The following is a 13,488-nucleotide window of genomic DNA, read 5'->3' as shown; positions in this document are numbered from 1 at the left end:
TTTGGGGAGGAAGAAAAGTCAAGCTCTCGACTTTAAATTGAGAACTACATTCTACTTTCTCTTTTATTTAATTTTGTTTTTGTTCGTTTTAGTTTTAGTTTTTTTTTAAAAAAAAAAAAAATATTGGATGCTCTAGGACGGTTGTTTTTCGCCGCCCGGGCGCATCCCTTCTGTTTTCATGTTTTTTTCAAAAAAAGGGGGGTGCGCCTGAGCGGCTATTTTCTGCCGCCCAGGCGCATCCCTTCTGTCCAGTGTTTTAAAAAAAAGGGGGTGCGCCCGAGCGGCTTTTTTCTACCGCTCGGGCGCATCGCGCAGACTCAGAAAAATAAAACCCGATCCCCCTTTCATTCTTTTACAATTCCCTTTCTAATTCCTCTTCCTAACCCTAATCTCTCTCGCCGTCTCTCTCTCTCACTCCATACTTCTCTTTGTTCTCTCCAATTCACAGGTCCATCAATTGATTCTTCAAGTTTCGTACACCATGGCGCCAAAGAAACAAAAGATTGCCACTTCTAGGGCTACCCCATCCAACATCATAGATGGGAAATTCATCTCGGAAGAAGCTAAGGCGAGGTATGAGGCGGCCAAATCTAATATGAATCCAATTGCAGAGAGGAGATTCAATCTCTCCGAAGAACGCACCGCCTCCCTTGGCATCGTGGCTCGAGGATGGACCAAATTTTGCCGACAACCTCTAGCGGCGATTGTCCCCTTGGTACGAGAGTTCTACGCCAATGCCGTCGAGCGTACAGATAGCACGGTTTTCGTGCGGGGTAAGATGATTTCTTTCACTCCTGCCTCTATTAATGATTTTTTGGAAACTCCGGATGTGGATGATAGCCAATTTCAAGCATTTAAGGCTAACCCGAATTATAATGAAATTACTAATGTTCTGTGCTATGATGGAAACGTTTGGAAAGACTCAGTGAAATTTGTGTCTTTTAAAGAAAAATATTTGCGGTTGGAACTGGCCTTGTGGTATGCTTTTCTGACTCACAGATTAATGCCGGTATCCCACACCAATGAGGTGGTGATGAGCAGGGCGGTGCTGCTGTATGCCCTGCACAAGCAATGGCCGCTCAATGTCGGACGGATTATCAACCGAGAGTTGTACACGTCCATTCGCACTTCCAACATTGCGATATTCTTTCCGACCATTGTTTCTGCACTTTGTGTGCGAGCTGGTGTCCCAACAAGGGACGACGAAGAATGGTTGCACCCAACGCAGGAGGTGGATGACACTATTTTAAGGGCGAAAAAGTCGTTCTGACTCAGGGAGTTTACATCTGATGGCCGGGCACGTTCTGGACCCAGTCAATCATCGAGGAATGTGCTTAAGCCACCCCCTGCTCGACGCACCACGAATGAGACACTGAGAGAAATTTTTGGCTGGGTGCAACACATGGATAAATGTCAGGAGGTGAATGCAGCCCACAACGAATCTACCAATGCCATGATGCGAGGGCTGCTCGCAAATGCTGGGATGGACCCTGCAGCTTATCCAGTTCCACCGCCGTATCCTCCGCCCTTCCCATTCCAATATGCTCCGCTGCTTTGGGATCTGCCCGAAGACCTCGATGAGGAGGATTCTGATTCAGACCAGGGGAGTGATTAGTGTTTTTTTGTTTTTATGTTTCTTTTTGTGTTTTTAGATTTGGTGGTGTCAAGTAGCATTGGGGACAATGCTCGTCTTTAGTTTGGGGAGGTTGTGTCTTTTGTGTTTTCATTCTGTTTTCATGTTTTTTGTTCGTTCGAGTCGTTTGTACTGTTGTTGCAAGTGTTGTGAATGAAACCAAAAAGCCAATGATAATAAAAAAATAAATATTTTTTAGTTTTGAATCCATGATCATCTTCTTTGCTTGACAAATAGTTTTGAACTAGTACAACCAAGTCGATGAATAGATCTCTAAACACTCTGTGAGGTATACTTGAATCTGAAGTTGAAACATACAAACTTTGATATGATTGAGGCAATTTGTTTGATCTTTGGGCTTAAAATTTTTCGTGAATTATCCTTAGATGCCCAGTTGAGCCTTCACGTTTATATGAGCACGAGAGGTGCATAATCTGAAGCTTGTTTTGGTGTAATCATCGCTTACTACTGTTGATTCTCTGTTCTGCACTGATTGAGATCTGTATGAGTTAACTGTGAATTGAAATTTGTTTAGAACAAGTTCAAGCATCCCTTGAGGCGCAATACGGGTATACTATGATTTAGGAGTGATATAGGAAATTTCTTTCTGAATTATGTTTGTGTCTTTCAAACCACCCTTGAATTAATGTGTCCCTAGTGCCTAATTTGAGCTTAATAGAAAACGAATGGCATGCGTGAAAACGTGTGGTAAACCCCCATTCGACTTTGTTCAATATCCTATAACTTCTACCCATAGCTTAAACACTCATTTCTACCTTGTGGGGAGTAAATTGAATGTAGTTTATTTTTGTTTATGCTCCGAATGAAAAATTGAGATTGGAATGGTGTGTTGGTTGTGTTCAGTACAAAAGAAAAAAAAAAGTGGTGGAAAATAAAGAAAGAAAAGAATGTTGGCAGAAGGCAAGTGAAAGAAAGAAAAATTTGGAAATCAATGAATGAGAAGAGGTGCGAATTTGTGAGTCAAAAGGAGTAGACTGTAGAGAATGATCATCATTTACTCCCTCTTTGAATTCTTGTCCTTCATTTGGAGCCATTAACCTAGCCTGGCATTATAAGCCGAATAAGACCTATTGACCGAGTTACAGTTGCCCAATATACTAGTGGAGAGGGGTTGTAGGAATTTTGCTGATGGACTGTTGATAGACACGGTTAATGAATGTGGATTCTTGACCAAAACACGCACACACTATTTTTCGTTGAGTTATACCAGTCGTGAGTGTGTGTATCATTGAATGTTTCTAAATCTTGATCCCAGTATAACTGAAAAAGTCCTCATGATCTTAGAATGTGTGAATTGAATTCGGAGTAGAGTATTCCAAAAATGGAGTTGTGAGATTCTTAAGTTTGCAAGGTTTGCTAGTTATTGTTAAATTTTTTTGTTTTAAAAGGTCAGCATGTTGATATGATTGAATTGGTTTCTTTTGGAAAAAGTTTTGAGGCTTGAGAAGGTTGATTTTACCTACTTGTGTCGTCTTTTTTGTTGTTTCTGCATGTTAGAATTGTCACCTATTTTTCTCGAGGGCGAGCAAAAGGTTAGTTTGGGGAGGTTGATAGGAGTCGTTTTTGTGCGTTATTTTGCATGTTTTGTGTTTGTTTTGCATTCGTTTCGGTTACGTTGTGTCTGTTCCTTACCATTCTTGTTCTGTTTTGTTGTTTTATTGTGTTTGTAGTCACTCCTCTGGTTTATTTATTTGTACTGCATAAAATCACTAGGAAATTTTGATTTATAGTGAGAAGGCGTTGCACGCATGCGGCCGTGAGGAAAGCAAGAGAAGGACTTTGTATTTCTGGAAAAAGACAAGGCGCTCGGGCGGCACTTTTTTACTGCCCGCGCGCACTCCCGTTTGAAGAAAAACCCTCGAGGCAGAGCTCAGGCGCCCGGGCGGCTCTTTTCTACCGCTCGGGCGCCTGCACGTAATTTTGGAAAATATTTTATTTCGGGTAATTGGTTTGACGAGGACTCTTGGGCCATATAAATAGGATGTTTTAAACAGTTTTGAGGGTTGGACACATGCACAGACACAGGAGGAGGCGGCTCTGAATATTGAAGATTTCTCATCTCCGTTGGGAGTTTTTCTCTTCATCTTTTCTGAATTTTTATGTTAAGCATTGTTTTTAGATTGAATTTTGTAATGACGTTCAGTAGCTAAACTTATATTTTGTTGGAATCAAGGGGATCCGAACCCCAAAACACTGTAGTGTGATTGAATCACCGGACGTATTGAGATTTGATTTATGTTTATAATTGATTTTATCATGTGTTTTTCTCTATGTTGATGATTAGCTACCCTTAACATAGATTCGTAAATTGTGAATTGCTGTCGAGAGATAGGTTCATAATTAGGACGAATGATAGAATCCATGGACTTAAAATATGCATAGAGATATGGTATTTAGTACATGTCGATAGCCATAGACCACCAGGTTGAAAGCTGTAGAATTCATAGAACGCAAAGCAATCGGTCGTGATAAATAATTAGAGAAATTTAATTGTTTCACTGATTTGATTAGTTTGGCATAACCTCGAGAGAGAGTGTCAATGTTACAGGGATTTCTGTCAAACTTATGCGCATTAATTAAGTTCCAATCGTCCAGTTCAATTAGGGGGAAGGTGAACCGAAATTCCAACAAAATATTTTCAAATTGTTATTTCTTTTAGTGGTGCAAATTGGTTTCGTGGTTGTGAAATTTAGAATTATTTACATTGAGTTCTTAGTGTTAATGTTATATATTTCGATACTTTGTGTAGTTAAAAATCAAAGAAACAAATTATTATTGTTTGGTCCCTGAGGACGATACTCGTACTCAGTACATCTTATTATAACTTGAATCATGCACTTGCGATTATTTCGACTGGAATTGAGAGATTTTTAGAGCAAATTTGAGTGTTAGTATTCCGTCGATCAAAGCGCGATTGGTAGCAAAAGGTTATACTCAAAGGCAAGAAGTTGACTTTGAGAAAACCTTTTCTTCAGTTGCAATGATCAAGTCTATAAGGATATTTCTAGCCATAGCAGCATGGTATGACTATGAAATATGACAGATGGATGTGAAGATAGCTTTTCTTAATGGGGATATTAAGGAAGAAATTTATATATCTCAACCTGATGGGTTTACATCCATCAAAAGTGAGCATATGTTATGCAAACTTCAGAGATCTATTTATGGTCTTAAGCAGACATCTAGGATATGGAACCTCATATTTGACAGTACAATCAAAGAGTTTAGTTTTATTAAGAATCCTGAGGAACCCTGTGTATATAAGAAGGTCAATGGGAGTGCTGTAACATTCCTAATACTTTATGTTGATGAAATTCTACTTATTGGGAATAATGTAGGAATGTTTCAATCAACTAAAGTATGGTTAGAGAGTAAGTTCTCAATGAAGGACTTGGGTGAAGCATCTATTGTATTGAGAATACAAATCTATAGGGATAGATTGAAAAGATTTCTTGGTCTAACCCAGTCCACATACATTGATACCATCATGAAAAGGTTCTCTATGGAAGAATCCAAGAGAGGACATCTACCAATGTGTCATGGCGTGTCCCTATCCAGGTCAATGTCTCCCAAGACTGATGCAAAGATAGAGGCGATGACACACATTCCATATGCATCTGCTATTGGTAGTATCATATATGGGATGATATCTACACATCTTGACGTGGCATTTGCATTGAGTGTTGCAAGTAGATATCAATCAAACCCCGGTCTTCCACACTGGAAAGCTGTGAAAGGCATCCTCAAATATTTGACAAGAACTAAGAATATGTTCTTGGTTTATGGGAGTGGAGAACTTTAATTGGAAGGTTATACTGACTCTAGCTTTCAAATCAATATCGATGATTCAAATTCAATTTCCGGATTGGTATTCATGCTCAATGGTACTGCTGTTTCTTGGAAGAGTTCCAAGCAAGAAAATACTGTGTATTCCACCACTGAGCCCGAATACATTGTTGCATCTGCTGCAACAAAGGAAGTTGTTTGGTTAAGGAATTTCATCCAAAAGTTGGGTGTTATTCCTAATGAATTTGGTCCAGTCCTCATGTACTGCGACAACACAGGCGCAATTGCTCAAGCGAAGGAGCCAAGATCTCATCAAAAATCCAAACATGTATTGAGAAAATACCACATCATTCAGGAGATTGTGGAAAGAAGAGAGGTGTCATTAGACAGAGTCTCCTTTGCAAATAATGTTGCTGATCCACTAACTAAGCCTTTACCTGGACCATTATTCGAGAAGCATCGTGAATCAATGGGATTGAAGCATATGAGTATTTGGCTCTAGTGCAAGTGGGAGATTGTTAGAGTAGGTGCCCGTCGAGCCAAGTGTTGGCCGAGGGTCCATGAAATATCTCTTGTATGACAATTTTTATTTTAATAATATTTGAATTAATTAATTTGGCGCACCTTTATTTGTATACTCATGCTAGTTACATAGATAAAACCTTTGAATATACAAACAATAGAAAGAATATGAGATGGTCATTTGATGACTATCATGAAACTCATATTTATAATATTTTATATTCTAAATTATTCCTAGTAGATTCAGCTGCCACAAAGAAGGATAAAGGCCGCTCGAGCTTGAGAATAGTATTTGCGATGTGAGTATCATGTTTCATTGGTAGGAAACATTGTGATGTCCAAGCATGCAAATAGGTGCTCCTTGTAGAGTTCACTGAACAACCTTACCTAAAGGAATTTCCAAGTGGTTCTCATTTATCGAGTGGAAAGGTCCTAGTTTATGGTTGTACACCATTAGTCCTTATGACCCGAGACAACATGGAGACTCTATGTGCTAGCGCTTCACTTTGACTTGTTTACCGACTCAACTGGGTCATCAGTTGGCAAGGTTGGGTGTTGTATCGAAACATATAGGAGTCGATGCATTGTAGTCGGGGATTCACCACTTACCTTCATGTATGGATATCCTATGTGATATTATGTATTTGTAATTAATAAATCTATGATCAGAGTAGGTGGTAATTAAGAAAGGAGTTTCTTGTATTACACTTTCGATGCAACTATTACATGATACATAGTTAACGATTCTATAACCACTCTCGATAAACCAATGTTTGTCGAATCGGTCGGGATATATGAGTTGAAGGGATTGTACTGTACGCTAACCATAATTGAATGGTTCTTGCAGTCACTATCATTTGATACCTAGGGAGTCATGTAAGCGATGCTGCTAGACGTTTAACATGACTGATTAGGTACCATCAGACTTGAATTCTGACGTTCTTATTATCAATGTGTTGATAAGTAAGAATGAAGCTGATTAGGGTAAGCTCATATAGGGACTTCATGATCCCGAATCACATGGAGATGTGAACCCACTGCTAGCTGTATCATTGAACTATTGAGGGTCACACAAGTACTGACTTTCTAAATCCCGTTGAGAATAAAATTAGTTCAATGGGTTGAACGACTTATAAATGAGTTTATAAGTGAAATAAATTAGAAGTATGACTTATAAAGGAGAATAAAGGAGAAAGTAACTCTTCACTTGTGAAAGTGTTCCAAGATTAAAAATTGACTTGAATAAATATTTAGTTTTTGAAAATGATGATTTTCAAAACTATTATTATGAACTTGATTTATTCAAGAGTTGAATTAATTAAACAATATTGGGTCTTGTAGAATTCCAATGGAAATAGTGTTGAATAATTATTCTACTAGTGGGCTTGAATGAGTTCAAGTAAGATTTAATTAATTGATTGAACTTAAATGAGTTTGAGTTTGATAATTAATTAAATATTAAGTTCATGAGCTATGTATGTATATGTTTGACATAATTTACATACAATACATGCAAGAGGGGAGAAAATTATTTTTTCAAATGATATGCTCTCGATATATATATATATTTATGTGTGTGTGTGTATATATATATATATAATTGATATTTTACTTTTCAAAAGAGACATGCATTTAATTTGAAGGACAAGACATGTGCATGCACTTTGAAAATACAACCAATTCAATCAATTTTGAAAAAAAAAAAAAAAAGAGCCGTGTGATTTTTATCAAGATTATTATCAACTTTCTCTTCTCTCCTTGGCATATACTTTTCTCCTCCTTCTCTCCTCCATCTTGCTTCCTTGGTTTAAGGATTCCGGCAAGGAATTCTCATCGAAAATGTCCTATATATTCTAGTGCATATATAGGGTGGATCTAGATCGTCTAGTCGTGGACCTTATTTGAAAAAAGGAGTCCATAAAGATCAAGGAGTGCGCTTGAAGCTTGTAGAGGAGATCAACCTTTTGAAGAGTTAAGTTGTTTACAACTTGGTTGAAGCCATAATCAATCTTTTAAGATTGATAGGTAAATATTCTTAAACACCCTATGGTTGGTTTTGTTATAAAATACTACACAAGTGCTCGGTTTACAAGAAAATTTAAACTTTCGCTGCGTTTCCAGGCACGAGAGAACCAAGATCCAACAGTTTTATTCAATATTTGAACCATTGTTCAAGCAATATTATGTATTTTTATATGATGTGTGTATCCTAATGTATATGATGTTTTCTTCTGAGGTAACACAATATTTTTAAAGAACGATGCATGATGGTATGTATCCGTGAAGCGTAGACCGTTCTCGACGAGTTAGGATCATGGTTTAGGTGTAAGGGCTTTTAAAATGAATATAAATCGTTATTTATGATGATTTGAAGTTTTTATGTGTTTTGGTGTCATGTTAATGGGTACAAATTAATTTTTTGTTGTGTATTTGAGGTATATTCTATTAAAGAAACCATGTTTTGTGTGCCTATATGAATTAACTAGAGTTCCAACGAGTCAGAAAACATTTTTTTTATGTTGAATTGAGTTTAATGTGTTTTGGATTAAAATGATCGGAATAACATGTTTGAAGAGTCTTCTGATTTGTTTTTTTGAGGCCTATTCCTTGTTAGATTTTGATTAGTAAGCATGGATATGAGTTTGAACGTGTGTGCACGAGGAAAATTTGAAAAAAATAAAAATAAAAATAGACGAGCAATGGCGCTAGGCAGTGGATGGCCCGTGGCCGCCCGCTTACCGTCTAGCTCTTTTTAGAACCTTGTTTTGTATTTAAATTGCTGAATCAATTAATAAAGGGAACATCTTTAATTCCAAATAATCAACTCTTGCATGAGATCGAGGGGCTCTCTCAAGGAACGAGCCCCTAAATTCATTAAAAAATAAATAGGAAAACAAGGCAGAAAAACTCGCAAACCTATCACGATCTAAACGATCTACCAATTCATCGGCTGATAACTAGATCCTTTTCCCAAGTTTACAAGAGGAATCCGCCTAGCAGCCTAAGCGCTGATCTGGCACCCGACTAATGCCTAGCAAATTTTAGAACCTTGTCCCCAGCACAGGTCAAAAAGAAAATAAATTTTTATTTATTGTGTTCTACCCAAAACAATTATCTACAGTCTGAAAGTATTTATTAAAACTGTAACATACAGGTAAATGTTAGAAACAGTTGTTACACAACACAAATGACAAAAAAAATGCCATTGCTGTCACAGCTCTTTGGTCTACCCTTCTCGGAACTCTACGGTAGGTATCCTAAGAGTGAGTTAATTACTGTTGCTTACAGTGCACGGGAAATGAGGATATCTTCATATACAAGATGATCTTCATCTTCCGCAGTCATCCAAGGTTGTTTGGGACCCTAGCCAACAAACAGTTGAAAAAAAAATGAGAAGGCAAATGGCCTTGCACAAGTTGGTGAAAAAACAAGGATAATCTCACTACCCAATCGTATGGAAAAAACACACTCTCAAGGAAACCTTTCCAGATGAAAAACAGAGATGTGAAATAACGAGCCTCTTCGGATGTCACAGATACAGTAGTTGACTTTCCGGTTAGAATCTTCTCTCATTTAGTTTCAAATAGTTATCATTCTTCTCTGCTCATGGCTTAGTTATGTCAACAAAAATATACTTTTAAGTTTACAAAGATGCATTTCACTAAGAATTAACAACCGTAGGTTTCCCTTTAGGTTTACTTCACATGTTGCAGGACCTGCCCTGGCAAGCACAGAAAAAGGCTCAAAAACAGTACAGGAGTGAAGCATCAGGATAACCCTTGAAAATACTTCTTATCGCACACACCTGAAGACTGAATTTTGATAAGAACAGTATCATGATGTTGAGATCATTATTTACCATTCCATGAAAATCAATTTCTTATTTCTTAATGCCACTGGTAGGCTCATGCAGGTCACCCACAGGAGAAATTGTTACAGTACCATAGAACTTGAGAAAGGACTGAGTTACAACACATAGTAACTAGTGCAGCTCTTACCTTTCCGTGTCGTATAATTCGAGGAGAACTCGCGGTCATGTCCACCACAGTAGATGGATCAGCTATCCTCATACCAGCATCGACAACAAAATCAAGGCCCTGGATAATGTAACTCAGAAGTTACCATAAAGAGCACAGTCACAGCATTTATTTGATTTAGTCACTACTATGCATTTTCAATGATATGGAATGATGTCCCACCCAATTATGTTTAATTAATAATTATGTAAGTTCGTTTCTTTCTGTTTCTTATAAACTTTATTTGGGCTTCTAAAGAGAATTGATTATGAATATTACATTGGTCAAACAGAGCAATGAAACATGCAGCACACGTCCTTGACTCTTCCAGCTTGTACTCAGAATGCATGAATAGTAAATCATCCATAATGAAGAGTCCACAATAAAAGAAAAAGTGGACAAGCTAAACTTCATATATGAATGAATTTAGAAATACTGGACAATTAATGTGAAAGTAGCATAACCTCTGGTCCGTATACGTCAGCTATCACAACAGGATCTAATATCCATTCGTTGTCCTTCAATGATTTGACACTGAAAAGTAGGGTAGAAGTATGGTGTAAGAATGTTCCTGAAAACAAGTGAATAGAGAGGATAGTATGCTGAAAATGCTGATTAAGAACTTGACAGATCAGATTCCACACCATGACCATCCGGAAACAAACAATATTTAAGAAACAATAAACTCGTGGTTGTAACATGTATAGTGGTTGTAACATGTATACACAACATTTAGGAATCAATATGATGTCTGGCCTACCTCGTGGATATCAAAGGTGCGTCCATCTTCTCCAATATAGCCTGACACACGGCATCATCAGGTATACGAACTCCAACGTTTTTCCTTGATGCATACTTGGACGCTGTAGTCCCGTGTCTTATACATTGTTTTGGCAATTCTTTGCTGCCAGTTAAAATGAAAGTATACTGTGCCACAAAGAAAACTTGGTGGTTGTTATAGACTCGATGTAAGAAAGAGACTATTAGTTGCAGTTACATAGAATGAACAATATGGACCATTGAAAAAGTAAATAAAAGGAAATATGTTTGACTTAGCAGCTTGTGTACGAGTCATGAACGAACAGCAACAAAAAATTACAAAGACCTATATATACTTTTTTATCAGAACACAAAGACATTTTTTTTTATATCAGAACACACAGACATATATATTAAATTTGTTTACTGGATAAATCAAACGAATAAGCAATAAAGTTTCTTTAAACTGGATGAAGATCCAAGCTCCAAAAATAATGCAACATGCTCATATGCTCAGATATAAATATACAGAGGAAACTATATAATAACTAGTTGCACTCACCGGGCCCGGAAGACAATGTTTAACTGCTCGAAAAATGTTTGTAAGACCCTGGCCATTGCCCCTAGGAAATCCTGTGGTATATGTATCTATGTCTCTAAAGGAACGACACAAAATACTAAGAGGCTGCAAAAGGTAATAAGAAAAATTATAATTATCATCAGTGAAATCAATTCAAATCGCAAGGAAGGCAACTTTATAATTGGATAGACAACGGGGAAAAAGATCAGGTATTTCATTCAGTAACTTGTGTGAGCCAAGGTGATGCCAAGCTTAAGATCCAGAAAGTAAAACAGCAGCTTGCCTTAGAAGGCTGAATATCCTTTATTCTGAACAAATGAAATAAAATCTTAGTCCCCAAAATAATGAAACAAAAGGTTTAGTGACAGATGTTAAGGTGAACATAGCATACCTCCGCAGTCGTTCAATGGCTGAATTGTTTCTCAGATCACAAACTAGAGCATACCTTAGAATAAAAACAGAGAAAATAACATTCAAGCATTTGACAAGATGCCTTCAATTCAAACAATAAAGTCAAAATGGTGAAAAAAACTGAGAGTATATAAAAAAATTCTAAAAGAAGTAAACTCCACTAAATCAAAGTTAGAGATGCATAATAATCCGCAGATTTACCTTGCAAGTACGTAGTGTATAACGATTCAATTAGACAAATACTGAAACAATGTCTAACAAGCATGGACACGTTTAAGTTTTTACTCCAATAAAACAACAACAAAAAAGGAAATCTAACAAAGCAGAAACAGTATACACGGTGTCAGTAGGTATAACTCCAACAGCTCCCTCCTTCAAAAGCTCGATCATCGGGTCGAGTTTCCATGAGTCCGACCCAGCAGGATCAACTTCAACATAAAGCAACTCGTCCTCCTGAAAGGGATAGGTAAGAAAACAGAAAAAGTTTCCCCCACTGAGCTCGCATAAATAAATACCCCGCTGTAATGGGGAAGATGACGAACCTTAGCAAAGCGAGGAGTGGAGTATTTGAGTCGTTTGGGGCTCCTCTTCAGTACAGCAAACGCAATGAATCGACGGGTGATTTTCCGAGGAGGTTGACAGGAAGCGTGATGACGCAAGAATACATTCTCAGTGCGTCGGAATGATAACGTTGGTACGGCGGAGCCGCCGCAACATCTGACATCCACCGCCATGAGTTTGGAGAGCGAAGCAAGGGGCAACAATGTAACATCTGGCCCGGGCCCATCTATTTGTTTTACAAAGTCCACCCATTTGCAATTGTCTTGTGGCTATATTTTTGTGATATTTCTAAAAATATCTTTTTTCACTTTTTGAATTTAAAGGGGGTGTTTCATATTTCTGGATAAAATCAAAAAAATCGGAAATTCAAACGAAAAAATCAAAGAACGAATGGAACTGAAAATCGTATTTTGTAATTCGGATATAAATATTAAAACCGAAGTTTATTTGAAAAAATCGAAATTGAATTAAATTAATAATTTTATTTATATTTTTATTTATATTATATATGTTATTAGATGATATTTAGTGAATGAATAATTATTTTGAATAATTTTTAGTTGATTGTTGTTTATTTCATTCATTATTATTATTTATTTAATTCATTTTTGTTGTTTATGTAATTTATAGTTGATTTGTTGATTGTTGTTTGTAATTTTTAGTTGATTGTTGTTTATGTAAGTCATTTAAATTTTATTTTTAAAGTTTTTATTAAGAAATCATGTAAAAAACATATTATATTTATTAATGTATTTATATTACTAATTTTAATAATTATATCAAAATCAGAATAACTGTATCAAAATGTATTTTGTTTTTTTAAAAATATTATAAGATTGTGATTGGATGTTTGTTCTTGTATTATTTTTTATTTATTTTTCTTCACTATATGACTATAACTTTAAATTGTATGTTGGGGTATTTAAATTACAAGTTCGATGAAATTTATGTTTTTTTTATTGTGCTATATATTATTAATGATTAAACCGACTAAACCGAACAATATAAACCGGTCCATTATAGTACAAAAATCAAACCGAACCGAACTAAAAAAGTTTGACTTCGGATTACATTTTTCATAAACCAAAAATCAGAAAACCGAACCGAAATTAGACAAATAAAAACCCAACCGACCGATGAACACCCCTAACTGCAACTCTACAAGTCCCCTATAATTAACTGTGCCATTATAATTACTA

General features: G+C 36.6%; 1 protein-coding gene across 3 annotated transcripts; it reads right to left on the bottom strand.

Annotated features, from left to right (window-relative positions):
- Positions 1-9,035: 9,035 nt before the first annotated feature.
- LOC140887714 (uncharacterized) lies at positions 9,036-12,520 on the bottom strand. Of its 3 annotated transcripts, none has more exons than XM_073295151.1 (9): positions 12,271-12,520; positions 12,066-12,181; positions 11,709-11,762; positions 11,544-11,625; positions 11,300-11,422; positions 10,739-10,905; positions 10,443-10,512; positions 9,961-10,059; positions 9,036-9,325 (listed from the first exon to the last, which is right to left on the bottom strand). In XM_073295151.1, exons 1-9 carry the CDS (start codon positions 12,460-12,462, stop codon positions 9,245-9,247), a joined length of 984 nt encoding a protein of 327 aa, XP_073151252.1. In that variant the 5' UTR covers positions 12,463-12,520; the 3' UTR covers positions 9,036-9,244. The 3 variants fall into 3 exon arrangements, with proteins under 3 accessions (XP_073151252.1, XP_073151254.1, XP_073151253.1); XM_073295153.1 differs by having other exon boundaries at positions 11,601-11,625; XM_073295152.1 differs by having other exon boundaries at positions 9,036-10,059; positions 11,601-11,625.
- Between the last annotated feature and the right edge of the window lie 968 nt (positions 12,521-13,488).

The sequence above is a fragment of the Henckelia pumila genome, chromosome 3, assembly GCF_033568475.1.
Source record: "Henckelia pumila isolate YLH828 chromosome 3, ASM3356847v2, whole genome shotgun sequence".
NCBI lineage: Eukaryota > Viridiplantae > Streptophyta > Magnoliopsida > Lamiales > Gesneriaceae > Henckelia > Henckelia pumila.
The sequence above is the reverse complement of the archived record's forward strand: the minus strand, read 5'-3'. Positions and strand labels throughout refer to the sequence as shown.